The sequence below is a fragment of the Salmo salar genome, chromosome 10 (genome assembly GCF_965601325.2).
Source record: "Salmo salar chromosome 10, fSalSal1, whole genome shotgun sequence".
NCBI classification, from domain to species: domain Eukaryota; kingdom Metazoa; phylum Chordata; class Actinopteri; order Salmoniformes; family Salmonidae; genus Salmo; species Salmo salar.
In genome coordinates this window covers 89,191,141-89,208,929 of record NC_138300.1, presented here as the reverse complement: position 1 = coordinate 89,208,929, position 17,789 = coordinate 89,191,141, and the positions used below count along the sequence as shown (strand labels likewise).

The following is a 17,789-nucleotide window of genomic DNA, read 5'->3' as shown; positions in this document are numbered from 1 at the left end:
AGCTCCGGACAGACACAGCTGTAGGCTATTTGCGTAATGGATAAGAATTAATCAGGTAGGCATATTTAATGACGTTTTCACTGGATTAGAGCATGACATTTTTTCCCCTTTCATTCTGAGTAGTTATGGAAAGGGAGAGAGCTGGAAAGATGTTTCTAATAGGCTACGTTAAGGAACGATTGTCCTTCTCAATGGATGTAAAAACAGACTTAATTTACTTGCTGTTTGAGGCGAAGAAAAAATGACTTTGAGAAGCTCCACAGTAATGGTGAGTTAAGACTATCATAAATAGTATCAGATCCCCAAATGGGCACATAGGCCTACATTTGCGCGCAGACCAGGTATCCTAGGCCTACTTCTATGTGTAATCAGGCCAGGTATCCTAGGCCTACTTCTATGTGTAATCAGGCCAGATATCCTAGGCCTACTTCTGTGTGTAATCAGGCCAGGTATCCTAGGCCTACTTCTATGTGTAATCAGGCCAGGTATCCTAGGCCTACTTCTATGTGTAATCAGGCCAGGTATCCTAGGCCTACTTCTATGTGTAATCAGGCCAGGTATCCTAGGGCCTACTTCTATGTGTAAGGAGTGCTCCAAACAAGACAATTAATACATTGACAACTCATAAATGGAATGAAATAAACCCAAACTTTTTTCTCACAAGTGTAGCCTACATTGTGCGCTCTGCAGACAACATTTCCACTCCTACAATGACAACAGAAATGACCGTAATTAAACAATGTAGATGAGAAATGATGGAAATGAATAGTAGGCTAAATGTACTACTGGTGATACTGGTGTACCATTCCCGAGGCCTCCGCAATGGATTAGTCTGCTCAGAAAGGCGTGAATTAGACAGGTGTCTCGTGTTCCACATATTTTTTAAATATATTTGCCACTGCTCGACTAACAAAGTCTCGGTCGACCAACAGCCTATCGACCAGTGGACTAAATGGGTTCAGCCCTAGTTCTTACAAACCTTGGCATTCTCCTTATAGTTGCGTAGTTCCAGTAGCAGGTTCTGCCTGAGCTGGCTCAGCTCTCGGATCAGATCCTGCTCCACACTGGAGTCCATCAGGTTCCCCTTCATCTCCTTACTGGCAGGCAGGTAGCCACGCACTGACAACAACCATACAACACATTGGATGTCAAAGACAAATTCTGAGAGAATACACACAAATAAACTAGGCCTATACGAAGTACTAGTAGTGTTACTCATGTCTTTACCTTCTCCCTCCACAGAGGTACAGATGAGCTGGATCTGTCCATCCATGTAAGGTCCCTCTCCACCACTCCAGCCACAGAGGACGAGAAGCTGTCTTTGAAGATGATTTCACCTGTTTCGATCGCTCCGTGCATCAATATGTAAATTAAGGTGAAGTCAAGGGGCCTTACAACATTCCTTACACTTGGAGGAAAGGCTGGTGCCAAGTGTCAACCAGTCCTAGACAATGTGACAAAGTGAAGGATTAGAGGACTTTGAAGACTCTCCTTGATTGGTTCTGTACTCATTTTAACAAATAGGTCTTCTCGATTGCCCTAAATTGATTATTGACTGACACATCAAGGTGGTTTACCTTTCCATTGGACCAGCCCTTGATGAGTTCTACAACACCGTCAGCATTAAGGTCAAATACATGGATGCTCATTGCATGGTTCTTAGACTGCAGAGGGAAAGAGGGTACAGTTATTGGCACATCTTTAAACATAATGCTGGTTCAAATTCAATACGTTTTGTGTAAAGTGACAGATGCATTAAGAAGGAAAACTAATATTCCACCCATTCAAAACTTGCAGTACCTTGATTATCCAGTAGTGGGCAGTGTGGTCATATACACCCACTGTTCCATTGGCCAGTGCATAAGCAAACTTGCTGCCATGCTTATGACAGAGGGAGGTAACCTTCTGAAAGACACAAAGAGAGAACAATCAGCACACATCCTCTCTTTGCTGACATTTTCTGTACTATACACAGCAAGATTTTTTAAAGTTTTAAAACATCAAATTGCTGCAGAAACACAACTCTGGGTATGTAATATGAGCTATACCTCATTTTCACAAGTTCATCTTCTTTGATCAAAATCAAATCAAATTTATTGGTCACACGTGTTTAGCAGATAGTTATTGCGGTTGTAGCGAAATGCTTGTGCTTCTAGTTCCGACAGTGCAGTAATATCTAACAAGTAATATCTAACATTATTAAAGGGCTAGTGTTTCATTTCATTAAAGTGGCCAGTGATTCCTAATCTATGTCTATAGGCAGCAGCCTCTGATATGCTAGAGATGGCTGTTTAACAGTCGGTGGTGTAGTATAGAATACAATACAGTATATACATATGAAATGGGTGATGCAATATGTAAACACAATTTAATAGTGATTAAGATACTGTAGAATAGTGTGGAGTGCAGTTTCTACATGTGAGATGAGTAATGCTAGATACGGAACATTATTAAAGTGGCTAGTGATCCATTTCTAAAAGTGTCCAGTGATTCCTAATCTATGCCTATAGGCAGCCGCCTCTGATGTGCTAGTAGTGATGGCTGTTTAGCAGTTTGATGGCCTTGAGATAGAAGCTGTTTTTCAGTCTCTCGGTCCCAGCTTTGATGCACCTGTACTGACCTCGCCTTCTGGATGTTAACGGGGTGAACAGGCAGTGGCTCGGGTGGTTGATGTCCTTGATGATCTTTTTGCCTTCCTATGGCATCGGGTGCTGTAGGTGTCCAGGAGGGCAGGAAGTTTTCCCCCGGTAATGCTTTGGGCATACCACACCACCCTCTGGAGAGCTTTGCGGTTGTGGGCGGTGCAGTTGCCGTACCAGGCGGTGATACAGCCCGACAGGATGCACTCAATTGTGCATCTGTATACCCTAATGTCAAAGTCCTTTGATCTGACAAGAAGCTGCAAAGACCAGACAAAATAAAATATACACAGTATATTACCCATTTTAAGATCTAGTATATTTATGTAATAACAACATTTAAAGTCGTCTAGCTGTACATTGCAAAGTACTTGCTTTCATCTTTGGATGAAACTTCTGCAAAATAAAATGTCAAATAATTTTTTCAATTGCCAGTAAAAACACAGAGAACCAATGACTGGACATTTTCCCCTGTGTCCTGAAAAGGAACCCAGACAAACAAACAAACATATAATTTCATTTATTGTGGTAAAACTATTTCAATTTCAATCTTTGACAACAGTTCACAGGATGATGAGGAACACAATCCATACCGTCCAGAGCTGGTCGTTCCCCTCACAGTCAAATCCTTGTAAGGCACAGTTTCCTCCGATGATGGTGTTTGCCAATTTCCCTAAAGCTATGGCATTGGCCCCATCTGTCACCTAAGAGGAAAGGAAATAGCATTATTATTTGCTAAACTTTATTATTATGTAATACTACTACAACAGAAACATGATTATGTTGTATCATTGCTTCCTGTCCAGTCCTTGGCTCACCTCTCTGTTGAAGATGTCAGCAATTTCGTGTACATCATAGGCGAGCAGGTTTGTCTGGGTGCCCACGAGGAGCGTGTCTTCAGTGGTGTTGGGTCCTCGAGTACCAGCTGTCGAGCAGCTCAGTGCCTGGTGATGTTGAGCAAAGAGATGTCTGAGTCCTGGGCACTCTGGCTCAGACGGTAGGCTGCCTGCCACTGGCCACACATGTGAGGGTTATGGATGAACACCTGATAGAAGAGAGAAGATTGAATCACTTGAGCTGGAGTGCTATATTACGATGCATCAAGCTTCATGCATACATGTAAATGGCAACTACCAAAGGGAACTGGGCGAGGCCATACCTTCCCTGATTGTGTGACTGCAGTGAGGCATGGGTGGATCCCATTAAACCTGCCCATTGTAAACATGCAAGGATTTATTTTATGGTTCATCTTGAGGGTGAGTGCCTTCGGAAAGTATTCAGGCCCCTTGACTTTTTCCAAATGTTGTTATGTTGCAGCCTTACTCTGAAATAGATTTTTTTTTAAATCCTCAGCAATCTACACACAATACCCCATAACGAAAAGTTAAAACAGGTTTTTAGAAATTTTTGCAAATGTATTAAAAATAAAAAACTGAAATACCTAATTTAGATAAGTATTCAGACCCTTTGCTATGAGACTCGAAATTGAGCTCAGGTGCATCCTGCTTCCATTGATATTCCTTGAGATGTTTCTACAACTTGATTGGAGTCCACCTGTTGTAAATTCAATTGATATGACATGATTTGGAAAGGCACACACCTGTCTATATAAGGTCTCACAGTTGACAGTGCATGTCAGAACAAAAACCAAGCCATGAGGGTGGAGGAATTGTCAGTAGAGCTCCGAGACAGGATTGTGTTGAGGCACAGATCTGGAGAAGGGTACCAAAAAATGTCTGCAGCATTGAAGGTCTTAAGAACACAGTGGCTTCCATCATTCTTAAATGGAAGAAGTTTGGAACCACCAAGACTCTTCCGAGAGCTGACCGCCCGGCCAAACTGAACAATCGTGGGAGAAGTGCCTTGGTCAGGGAGGTGACCAAGAACCTGATGGTCACTCTGACAGAGCTCCAGAGTTCCTCTGTGGAGATGGCAGAAACTTCCAGAAAGACAACCCTCTCTGCAGCACTCCACCAATTAGGCCTTTGTGCTAGAGTGGCCAGACGGAAGCCACTCCTCAGTAAAAAGCACATGACAGCCCACTTGGAGTTTGCCAAAAGGCACCTAAAGACTCTCAGACAATGAGAAACAAGATTATCTTGTCTGATGAAACCAAGATTGAACTCTTTGGCCTGAATGCCAAGCGTCGCATCAGGAGGAAACCTGGCACCATCCCTATGGTGAAGAATGGTGGTAGCATCACGCTTTGGGGATGTTTTTCAGCGGCAGGAACTGGGAGACCAGTCGGGATTGAGGCAAAGATGAACGGAGCAAAGTACAGAGAGATCCTTGAGTGCTACAGAGTGCTCAGGACCTCAGACTGGGGTGAAGGTTCACCTTCCAACAGGACAATGACCCTAAGCACACAGCCAAGACAATGCAGGAGTGGCTTCAGGACAAGTCTCTGAATGTCCTTGAGTGGCCCTGCCAGAACCCGGACTTGAACCCGATTGGACATCTCTGGAAAGACCTGAAAATAGCTGTGCAGCAACACTCCCCATCCAACCTGACAGAGCTTGAGAGGATCTGCAGAGAAGAATGGGAGAAACTCCCCAAATACAGGTGTGCCAAGCTTGAAGCGTCATACCCAAGAAGACTCAAGGCTGCAATCGCTGCCAAAGGTGCTTCAACAATGTACTAGGTAAAGGGTCTGAATACTAATGTAAATGTGATATTTCCATTTTTAAATTTGTATAAATTAGCAAAACTTTCTAAACCTGTTTTTGCTTTGTCATTATGAGGTATTGTGTGTAGATTGAGGAGGAAGAAACAATTGAATCCATTTTAGAATAAGGCTGTAAAATAACCAATCACAGTACATATTGTGAGTTTGTTCTACTGGATGCTTGTTCTGAGATGAGTATGAAATCTAATCATCACTGCTGGAGATGCATGCATGTTGCATCCACTTTCAAACTACCCTCATAAACTTTGTTTTTACACTGCTGCTACTCACTGTTGACTATCTATGCATAGTCACTTTACCCCTACACCTGCCCATTGACTCAGGTACCGGTACCCCCTGTACATAGCCTCTTTATTGTTATTGTGTTACTTTTTATTTTTTTACTTTAGTTTATTTCGTTTATATTTTCTTAACTATATTTCTTGAACTGAATTGTTGGTTAAGGAATTGTAAGTAAACATTTCACGGTAAGGTCTTTTACACCTGTTGTACTCGGCGCATGTGACAAATACAATTTGATTTTGAAACGGCTTACTCCAGGCGCCCGCTGGGTGTCCCGGCGGTCCATGTTCATTGTATTGGCTCCTCCTAGTCTTCGAAAATAACCAACAAAGATAGAACAGATGCCTAGATAGATGGCATAGCTATGACTAATTAAAATATTGTTAATACTAGAGTGCAACATTTCAGTAATTATCTTTCCCAAATAAACACATCCACAAGACAGTCAGCGATTGTAACTCATCACAGATAACGACGTTCACTACTTACTATAGCTAGGTATATTTATTCCACCATTTCCATATGCAACAAGACATGAGATATGTCGACAGAACATACAAAGCATTTCATATAGTTGGCCCATTTGATAAAGCGAGACGATATCTTAACGAAGTCCTCGATCTTTAACTGTCAATGTTTCTGGGTTAGCTAGCTAGCTAAAACCATGCAACGGCAGTTATTTAAAAAACTATTGCAAATGACTTCACTTGTCACTCAAAGCTGCTCAAGTTACTTTGTATTATTCCACAGTACCAAACAAGTGCTTTGAAGTCATCATCGTTCATGGAGTTTAGACTATATTTCTGTATTGATCCTGATTCTTATTAGGGTACATTTGTTTTATATATATTTACATGATGAAAGATGAAAGTATTTATGAGGTTTGTAGAATAGTTCTGAATGCATCATTGTTTTTGTTTTCTTAACTGTCATTTGTAATTAATTGTAAGACTGGCTGCTGACGGTGACTATTCTTACCACGTCGCACAATGCTTGTGGTATGACACAGCTCATTTACTCAGGCAAGATATTCTAGAAAATACTAACACTCAGTCGACATGCGCAAAGTGATTCATTCACATCCGAATGTTGCTCATGGGCACAGCTCGTGTGCAGATAAAGGAAGCACGGGACTGGAAGCTCTCAACACAGCACCAATGACAACACCACTCCCGAAAAAGTGACAACTGAACCGTTTAATAATTTGCGTACCGTGTGCATTGTGCACGGTAACGATGACTGTCCAACCTAAAACCAGTCAACAATGTAGTGATTTGTAAATCGTCGTTTTAATATATTTTCCATATACACTAGGCATATTCAAATTCTTCCCGACAAGTAATATAATTATATTAACTTTTCGCATTCTAATCTTTAGGCATATGTCTAGATTAGATTATAGTATATAACAATTGAAATCATCATGTATTTGAACATTACAATTAGATCGTGCCTGTAAAATAACAATATAATTGCTTGATTGATTACAACTCTCCAGACCCTGGGGGTTATTGAAGGTATTCCTAAAAACAAAAAAGATCCCAATAAATGTTTGTATAGTTAAATAAGGGTGTAGCCTTAATTAATCGATCAACGTGGTAATCAGATTTATGTAACAGGCTTTTGAATTTGGAAACAATAGGAAACTCTTCCTTGATTATTTTCGCGCAGTATAATGAAATAACCCGGGTGCAAACCCTGATCGTCTGAACGCGAGACTGTTTTGCACACGGCACCCGTCTGTCCTGACGCTATAAAAACGGTGCTTCGCCAAAGAGAAATTTGAAGCTTACAACTCATCAGTGAAATTAAGCTGAACTACTTCATTTGAATAAAGAAGCGCGATCAAAAACTGGAACATGGATCCTTGTGAATGCTCTAAAAGTAAGTTTATGTATATTAAATAATATAATCAGAATTTAGTCCTATTTATTCGTAACAAATTACCTGTTATTTTGATCATCTCTTAACCCAACTTGTATTTGTAGCTGGCTCTTGCAACTGCGGTGGATCCTGTAAGTGCGCCAACTGCGCATGCACCAGTTGTAAGAAAAGTAAGAGTTTTTGTTGGTTGTTACATTCTAAATACCACTTCAGATTGCCTATGTAGGTATATTTACCCAAGCTCTTCTCAATGGTGTCTGGTGGCACTTTAAATGGAGAGGACGGGCTGTGCACCCTATGTGATAACCAAGTGGGAAGGTAATTTACCACATACAACTGGAGAGAAATCCACTTAAACCCCCCCAACTGGTAATTAGTGGGGGAAACTTATGTCCTGAGCGCCGACTTCTCTCATACTGGCGTCACCTAAGGAAATGACTTTAACTGCAATTTCGGCAGAGAAATTCAACTGCACAACTTTTATAAAAAACAATACTTTTTAACACTCATTTTGTTTACCAGCATGATGGCTGTACTTGGTTGACACTGCGTGTTGGCCATTAGAAAATGTTTCTCAAAGCATGGTTCAAAGATGGTATTACCATTTTCCCACTTAGTTATGAACACCTGGTAGCCTAATTAGGCTTTTTTTCAAGAGGACGCCAAACTAGGAAGTCTTTGCTTTGAGTAAGTTGACCATGACTGGGGAGACAAGTTGCCAACTCATCCTAGAGCCTCATTAATAGGTTATGCAATAGTCTGTCATTGGTCATCACTAATTGATTGTTTTTGTCCCGTCAGGTTGCTGCCCCTGCTGTCCTTCCGGCTGCAGTAAATGTGCTTCAGGCTGTGTGTGTAAGGGCAAGACCTGTGATACCAGCTGTTGTCAGTGAGGCCTGGTGCATGACTGACAATGCAGTCATTCCCTATGAAATTGGTTGTACCATCTTGAGCCTAGACTTAGTACTTAAATGTAAGAAAATAAATTCCATTTAACTTATTCAAGTTTGCCTTTCATTTGTGTTACTGGGGGTGGGTAACAACACAAATGTTTAACCTTCCAGTGTCTACATGTTTCTTGATTCCCTCCCAAATTAAAAGTGGGGGATTTGCGTAGTTAACCATAAGTTTCCATTTTAAGATTTTTTTTCTGTACTGGCATTTTGTCTAAATACAAAATGTATTTCATAACAGATCCCCCTTAGCTGTTCTTGGGGTCCAAACACTAAGGCTCTTACATAAAACAGTAAATAGCGTTACACATACAAAATGTATAACACTAAACAGTGTGCTAGCATGTCTTCACAGTACTTGCTGTTCCGTAAGGTGAATTATTAGTTTTGAATCTGATCTTACCGCTTGCATCAATTACCTGATGGGGGCTAGTTCTATATAATACTGTGTGCCTCCCATAGTCTTGGGGATTGAAGACCTTTTAGCATGCCTTGTGGCGTGTGCATGGGTGTCTGAGCTGTGTTAGTAGTTTTAACAGAGCTCGGAGCATTCAGCTTGTCAACCTCCCACTTTGACCCATGAACGATTGACATGCTGTTCTGAGCAAATTGTAATTCTTAAGTATTTGTGGCACCTGACCCCACACCTGAACAGTAGTCCAGCTGTGACAACTAGGGCTGGTAGGACCTGCCTTGTTACTGATAAGGTTAGAGCAGTGCTTTATGGCCAGACTTCTCTTATCTTAGCTACTGTTGTATCACTGTTTTGACCATGACAATTTACAATCCAGGGTTACTCCAAGCAGTTTGTGGTTAACATTAGCTAGAGTTAGGTTTGGGAAGGGGTTAGCTAACATGCTATCAAGTTAAAATGCTAGTTGTCTGAGATTCTGGTTACCCTCCTTGGTTACCTATCATAACAATTTGTGTCCTGTATTTGTTACGTCTAGTCTACAAAACCAGAATGGACAGCCACCTCATTAAGTAGACAGAACCTTTTTTTTAATGGTAAATGGCCTGAGTACTAAATGTATCCACAATATGCTATACTGTCTCCCTAACAATGAAGGCTAGAATAGGCTTGAAGTATTTGGATGGGAGACACATGGGAACCAATTGCTGCTGGGGACAAGTATGCCACTCAAGTAGGCTGAGTAATTGTGGGGACAAGGTGAAGGTCACAGTCCTGACTCAGTGGTTCCTGCAAGTCTAAGATCTTACCTGTCCTTGACCAAGTGTCTGCTACCTTCTGGTATCTAATCTTCTCCAATGCAAATCTAAATACTACACTGGTCTGTCATACATAAGTTTAAGTGCCTAATTGTCCTTTTTCCATGGCTGTTATGTGTAGATGGGTTGGCCGACATCACGAAAATGATGCGCACGCATTGTATTTTAACATTGTGGAGTGACAGGTGAATAAACTGTTCTAACACAGTTCAACCTGCATGTCAACACTGCTTTGAGATTAGTGATTAATAATAGATTAGGTTGAGGAGTGTTTATTTTGGGGGTGTTTAGTTGCCAATTAGGCATAGCAGGCCTGTCACACTTTAAGGGGTTATACAAAAGGCATATATTGTATTCATTAATTTAACCTTTATTTAACTAGGCAAGTCAGTTATGCCAGCACATGAAGGGATTGAAAAATGACAATTGCAATACATGATCATTTTGTCCCCATCCCTAATGAGGATGAGGCAGACTCAACCAAAAGGGGGGTTGGGTTGGAGGCTGAGCTCCCACTCCTTCATGATGACGGTATAGGCACAAGGTTGCGTGACTTCTCGATCTACCACCTCCATTACATTCCGGCGCAGCAGGTGGCGGCAGAGAGCTGCCCACAAGTAAAAAGCGCAATGTCGTTTTGGAAAACGAGGCATCATCCAATCATCGTAGACCTCAGAAGTGCCGGGGTAAAATGTATGTACGACGGGGGGGGAAATGAGATAATCGCAAAAGAACTGTTATAACTAGTTTCCAAAAGAAAGAAAAAACTAGTAGTTTGTGGAACAAGGGAAAGGATCATTTGCTATCTAGTCTTCTTGTAAGTTGCCCAACTAATACGCGTTATAACTAGCAAGGAATGATACTAGTTATTGTAGTTATCCTGCTAGCTGATACTAGCACCATTCATCAGTACTCGGTCTGTCCTTGCCAAGCATGACTCTAGCCAGTTTGCTAACATGCTTTCCTTTGTACCTGTCTACCGTTAGTAAACGAAGGATTTATTTTAAAATGTTGATGGCATAAAATGTGTAATTCGTATTTGAGTTTTTGTAGACAGTGATATCAAAATCTATTCGTAGTAAGAGGCTCACTACGATAGCAAGCTAGCCTAATAGCTAATCGTGCTAATGGGGCAGTCGCGCGTTGGGTTCGATTTTCGGAAAACTGAGGAAAAGGGTCCAAACACAAATGAGATTAGTTTGTACATGGTGTGGCCCGTGACAGATTAAAAAACACTGAATTATATAGAACCAGTCCAGTGATCAGTCCTGGTCTGGACAACATCATTACATACACTAACATTACATACAGACGGTCTTTTTTTTCAAGTTTTCATCAAGAATGTTTTGTGGTATCTGGAATGATTGATATCTGGAATCAGTCATTAGGTCTAAACAGCAGACAGTCACTGATTTGTTTAAATGCCATGTTCCCAGCCAGGATTAGGATAGCTAGCAGTCAGATTGTTACAGGCTAACTCAGCCTTACTTACAGGTTAGGTACTTTTTGGTGTATTACAGAGAATGTTCGACCAACCTTAACTTGGCAATAGCCCAACTTGGAAGAAGATGACAAATGTTTTAGAAAATGTCAATAAATTAAGTAAAAAATAAATAAAATAAAAAACATTGCTCCATGAAGTCATCCAGGCTGCAATATTGTCTATTTCAAATCTTCTCTCATTGATCAAGTTCTCTGTGCTATGCTAAACCGTACCTATCTAATAACTCCTATCAGCCAGCTGGAACAGAGTAATGGTTTGACTAGGCAGTATTTTTAATAGTTAGGCTAGAGTCATGAAGACTGCAGGCCAATTAATCCACTATAGTTATATTTGTTTTAATCCAGCCAGCCTGTCTGTTGACTCCCAGTGGTTGCCATGGAAGCGGAGGGCTTTGGAGAACTCCTGCAGCAGGCAGAGCAGCTTGCAGCAGAGACTGAGGCCGTGTCTGAGCTTCCTCATGTTGAGAGGAACCTTCAGGAGATCCAGCAGGCTGGAGAGAGGCTACGCTCCCGCACCTTAACTCGAACATCACAAGACGCTGCTGACGTGAAAGCGTAAGTTCTCTCTTGGGTATCAGTCACTGATATTTTCTTATTGAGCACCGTTACATGCACACAATAATGATTGTGCATAGTCAGGTTAATATAATAGTTGATTAAACCGTTTACATGCTTTGCAAGAAGCACAATTTCTCTAATAATCCTGTTTCCATGGACACATCTGAAATCAGTCTACTAATGGGACTTGTTATTTTGTGAAGACTATTTGATTCTGAGTTTGGACATATGAAGTTTGTATGTTTACTTTTTCTAAGATGCATACTTTCAGTTTTTCCGAACTCACTTCACTCGTGCATAAGAGGAAGCCTGCGCTGCCTGGTGCGGGCACATGTGCAGATCAAATACACCACTGGAACGCCGATTAAACTGTTATCATGTCCTAATAATTCGAAAAGATTGCGCAGAAAATCAGGTGTTTTTAATCGGCTTATGCTTACTTTGATTATGACCATACGCCTATTTAAGATAAGCAGAGTAAGGCGTTTACATGACTAATGCCATAATCAGTTTAATATCCAATTATTTGTGTGATGTTTAATCTCTTCTCTTTTTTTTTACATTGTCATCTGTATTTGTACTCTGGGACATCAAGTTTATGGGAGCTATCTTATGTTAGAGATGTGTAGCTCTGTGTTATGTTCTGCATTGCATTCAACTTCATGCCCTCTAGAGCAGGGGTTCTCAAGTGCTATTTGAGAAGGTCCAGTCACACAAATGTCCTAGGTGGCGAAGGTTCGGATAGAAATTGATTTATTGGCGTAGTAACTAACCCCAACCTCGCAACCAATGCGACCCCAAACTGTTCACACCCCTCTTATTGCCGGAGAGAAAATGTAGCAGTTTTAAAGATACTTTCCTGCAATTCTTCAAATCTTTCCATGTCTTATGTGTGTTTATATGATACCAGGGGTCGAAACCCAACCGGACCTCGGTTCGCCCGTTGAGTATGGGGGCTCTAGAGGATAGTCTACTAAACACATGTAATTTGCTGTTTCCTCTGTTCCCTGTAGGTCCATCCTCCTGGGGTCCAGAGGCCTGGACATCTTCCACATCTCCCAGCGTCTGGAGAGCCTGAGTGCTGCCACAACCTTTGAACCTCTAGAGCCAGTGAAGGACACTGACATCCAGGTATTCACACACTCTTTACGATTGTGGGGCTGTTTGAGCTTTTGGGCTACTTTTTCATCCACACCTGTCCTGTTGTATGTCAGGACCTTCGCTTTTGTGTTTTTCAGAGTCAAGGGCAGCCGGGCAGGTGATGGTAATTAATGTTTTTTAGATTATGCTTTTAGTCAAACTGACGGATTCATATCGGGTTCTGTTAATGTCACAGCTGAGGTTTACTGTGTAATGATTTTTATGCTAATAAGCAAAAGGCTGATGGATTCTGTTGCAGGATCATTGCAGTCTCTTGCTGGTGGGAGGATTAGAAATGTTTTCTGTCTAGGGAAAGATGTCTGACAGGTGTATAGTGTCCAAATCTCTACTCATCGTTCTGTAGCCTATATCAAACCCACTGCCTGCAATGCTGAGAGTTTATTTAAATGCATTCACAAAGTTAATTCAAATCAAAGGATGTTAGGTTATCTTAGGTAGATGCCTATTTGATTCAAATTGGTGGCGATGTAGGGTTGTAAAATTTCCAGAAATCCTGGTTGGAGGATTCCTGATTTTCCCTTCTGATTCTTAATCCTCCAACGGAGGAATTTTACTAGCATCAGAATTGGATTAATTGCTCTTCCTCAACTGATGAAAAATTCATTAAATAGAGGATTAATAAGATTCATAACTACCACATGTTAATATATTTAGAGTTGAAATAGGTCAAATATGAATAGGGCTAATTTCTCAGAACATTTTCAGTAGGAATGATAGTATTCCAAATTGCGGATAAAGATAGTTATTGCTTACCACCGTCTGTCACACGAATTTGGGCTCTAAGCCCTCAGACTCATGACTAGCGATTTGAAAAAAACATGGACAAATATTTGTGGACATTGTCATAATAATCAGGGGTCAGAAACAACCATACTTTTACTGGTTTCATATTATAGAAACAACCATACTTTTACTGGTTTCATATTATAGAAACAACCATACTTTTACTGGTTTCATATTATGGAATTACCCATTGATGTAATCTGTTCAGAACCAAAATAGATACATGGCATATTAGTGGGTTTCAAACCCTGTCCAGTGGTCACTCTTGATCTGTGACTGTTATAGAAAAGGCACTATGGAGTTATTTTCTGTTTTTCTTTTATCTACACTGGCTTTATCCTATCCTCCATGTGTGCTGTGGAATTGCAGCTGGGCTGATGTTCAAATCACATTTTATTGGTCACATACACCTATTTAGAAGATTTATCTAAAAACAATACACACATCTAAAAGTAAAAGAATGGAATTAAGAAATATATAAATATTAGATTGAGCAATGTTGGAGTGGCATTGACTTAAATACAGTATAATAGAATACAGAATATACAGTTGAAGTCAGAAGTTTACATACACTTAGGTTGGAGTCATTAACTTTTTTTCAACTTCTCCACAAATTTCTTGTTAACAAACTATAGTTTGGCAAGTCGTTAAGGACATCTACTTTGTGCATGACACAAGTACATTTTTCCAACAATTGTTTACAGACAGATTATTTCACTTATAATTCACTGTATCACAATTCCAGTGGGTCAGAAGTTTACACACACTAAGTTGACTGTGCCTTTAAACAGCTTGGACAATTCCAGAAAGTTATGTCATGGCTTTAGAAGATTCTGATAGGCTAATTGACATAATTTGAGTCAATTGGAGGTGTACCTGTGGATGTATTTCAAAGCCTGCCTTCAAACTCAGTGCCTCTGCTTGACATAATGGGGAAATCAAAAGAAATCAGCCAGGACCCCCCCAAAAAAAATGTGGACCTCCACAAGTCTGGTTCATCCTTGGGAGCAATTTCCAAATGCCTGAAGGTACCACGTTCATCTGTACAAACAATAGTACGCAAGTATAAACACCATGGGACCATGCAGCCGTCAAACTGCTCAGGAAGGAGACGTGTTCTGTCTCCTAGAGATGAACGTACTTTGGTGCAAAAAGTGCAAATAAATCCCAGAACAACAGCAAAGGACCTTGTGAAGATGCTGGAGGAAACAGGTACAAAATATCTATATCCACAGTAAAACGAGTCCTATGTCGACATAACCTGAAAGGCCGCTCAGCAAGGAAGCCATAAAAAAGCCAGACTACGGTTTGCAACTGCACATGGGGACAGAGATCCTCTGGTCTGATGAAACAAAAATAGAACTGTTTGGCCATAATGACCATGGTTATGTTTGGAGGAAAAGGGGGGAGGCTTGTAAGCCGAAGAACACCATCCCAACCATGAAGCACGGGTGTGGCAGCATCATGTTGTGGGGGTGCTTTGCTGCAGGAGGGACTGGTGCACTTCACAAAATAGATGGCATCATGAGGAAGGAAAATGATGTGGATATATTGAAGCAACATCTCAAGACATCACTTAGGAAGTTAAAGCTTGGTCGCAAATGGGTCTTCCAAATGGACAATGACCCAAAGCATACTTCCAAAGTTGTTGCAAAATGGCTTAAGGACAACAAAGTCAAGGTATTGGAGTGGCCATCACAATGCCTTGACCTCAATCCTATAGAAAATTTGTAAGCAGAACTGAAAAATCGTGTGTGAGGAAGGAGGCCTACAAACCTGACTCAGTTACACCAGCTCTGTCAGGAGGAATGGGCTAAAATTCACCAAACTTATTGTGGGAAGCTTGTGGAAAGCTACCTGAAACGTTTGACCCAAGTTAAACAATTTAAAGGCAATGCTACCAAATAGTAATTGAGTGTATGTACATTTCTGACCCACTGGGAATGTGATGAAAGAAATAAAAGCTGAAATAAATAATTATCTCTACTATTACTCTAACATTATACGTTCTTAAAATAAAGTGGTGATCCTAACTGACCTAAGACAGGGAATTTTTACAAGGAATGAATGTCAGGAATTGTGAAAAACTGAGTTTAAATGTATTTGGCTAAGGTGTATGTAAACTTCTGACTTAAACTGTGCATATGAGATAAGTAAAGCAGTATGTAAACATTATTAAAGTGACTGGTAGGGTTGCAAAGGGTCAAACTTTCAGGTACATTTCTGGAAATTTTCTGGAAATTTTCCATGGGAAGTTAAGCACTGGAATTTGGGGAATTTTGCTTAAATTCATCATAAAAGTTAGCTTATAACAGTGACATGTTTTTGTTGTTGGATACACATAAGGCAATTCTAGGTCTTGTGGCATATTTTGGTTAAACTATTCCCAATTCATTGGAATTGCAACCCTCTGCATGCAGTGCTCGCTTACATCACATGTACAGCTGATTCTCAAGATCTTGCACACTAATGAGATGCTATTGAGCCCACACTACTACACAGTTTCAGCCAAGGACTACATGCTTTCTGGTAAGTTTTGATTACAATACTGGGTGGGGTGAATATATTTTATATGACATACATGATTTGTTGTTAACAAGTAAATAGTAGCCTACAGCAAAGTGTGTTTAAATCATTGATAACTTGTTAACAATTTCTGCTAGTTAGTTTTTTGCTACCATGTGGGTTTTAGCTTGCTTGAGCCTGCTAACTGAGGAGTGTTAATTCACCTGTTTCCATACATGTTTAATTTTAAAACATTTATCTTACAAAGGAGTTGTTTAATCTAACTGCTTAACTATTTATCTGTACATGGAATTGTATTTATATTTTATTTTTTACTATTTGTTTTCTAATCTTTACAAGAAAAAGCCACGGGCACTATCTGATGTGTGGAGACATTTCACTGCAGCTAATGTAGAAGGAAAAGTTGTGTACATTTGCAAATACTGTGCCAAATCATATATGAAGAATGCAACAAAGATGCAGAATCATCTGGCCAAGTACATACATTTCCCTCAGCGCTCACAACAAGCAACCTCTGACAAAAGTCCCTCTACTTCTATTTAAGGTGAAAATGATGAATCAGACACCTTATCGATAGCAACAGCTCATGGTCCTCCTGGAATCAGAAGTTTTTTGACTCAATGGAGGAACGTAGTCAGAGAAATGCTGATGAGTGTCGTGCTCGAACTGTGTATGCAACTGGTTCACCTCTGATGCTCACAGGCAATGTGTATAAGAAGAGATTTCTGAATGTTCTTCGCCCAGCATACACCCCTCCAACCAGTTATGGTTTATCTACTTATTTGCTGGATGCAGAGTTCAAGTGAAGGTCAAGCAAATCATAGAGAAAGCAGACTGTATTGCAATCATCTCTGATGTTCGTGGGCAAGGAATAATTAACTACATAATCTGCAACCCTCAACCAGTATTCTACAAGAGCACAGACACAAAGGACAACAGACACACCATTTTCTACATTGCAGAAGAGCTGAAGGCAGTCATCAATGAACTTGGACCACAGAAGGTATTTGCACTGGTGACAGACAATGCTGCGAACATGAAGGCTGCTTGGTCTAAAGTGGAGGAGTCCTACCCTCACATCACACCCATTGGCTGTGCTGCTCATGCATTGAATCTGCTCCTCAAGGACATCATGGCACTGAAAATAATGGATGCACTCTACAAGAGAGCCAAGGAAATGGTTATGTATGTGAAGGGTCATCAAGTTATAGCAGCAATCTACCTCACCAAGCAAAGTGAGAGAATAAGAACACCACATTGAAGCTGTCCAGCAACACCTGTTGGGGTGGTGTTGTCATCATGTTTGACAGTCTCCTGGAGGGGAAGGAGAAATGGCCATATCACAGTCTGCCGATATAGACAGCCCCATCTTTTTTTAATTATGTTTTAAAACTTTTATTTAACTAGGCAAGTCAGTTAAGAACAACTTCTTATTTACAATGATGGCCTACCAAGGGTTAACTGCCTTGTTCAGGGGGATCCTTCTGGATTATGTATTTTGGGAGAGAGTGGTAAGCAGTCTGAAACTCTTGAAACCTATAGCAGTAGCCATTGCACAGATTGAGGGAGACAATGCCATCCTGT

The 17,789-nt window shown here is 40.6% G+C and overlaps 2 protein-coding genes across 5 annotated transcripts in view; both read left to right on the top strand.

Moving 5' to 3' along the window:
• The first annotated feature begins 7,466 nt into the window (after window positions 1-7,466).
• On the top strand, window positions 7,467-8,490 carry mt2 (metallothionein 2). Its single transcript, NM_001123669.1, is given in 4 exon segments — window positions 7,467-7,491; window positions 7,596-7,661; window positions 8,293-8,384; window positions 8,387-8,490. Coding segments are annotated over 3 exon segments (183 nt in total). The 3' UTR covers window positions 8,387-8,490.
• Window positions 8,491-10,283: 1,793 nt separating this feature from the next.
• Window positions 10,284-17,789, top strand: part of LOC100195319 (nucleoporin 93) — a 35,697-nt gene continuing 28,191 nt past the window's right edge. The window contains exons 1-3 of one of the 4 annotated variants that reach the window (XM_014124080.3): window positions 10,284-10,367; window positions 11,523-11,732; window positions 12,749-12,866. In XM_014124080.3, the coding sequence (XP_013979555.3) occupies window positions 11,554-11,732; window positions 12,749-12,866 (297 nt within the window). In that variant the 5' untranslated portion in view covers window positions 10,284-10,367; window positions 11,523-11,553. Of the gene's footprint in view, window positions 10,492-11,522; window positions 11,733-12,748; window positions 12,867-17,789 lie in introns of all 4 variants that reach the window. The other 3 variants (XM_014124077.3, XM_014124079.3, NM_001140348.1) reach the window with 3 other exon arrangements.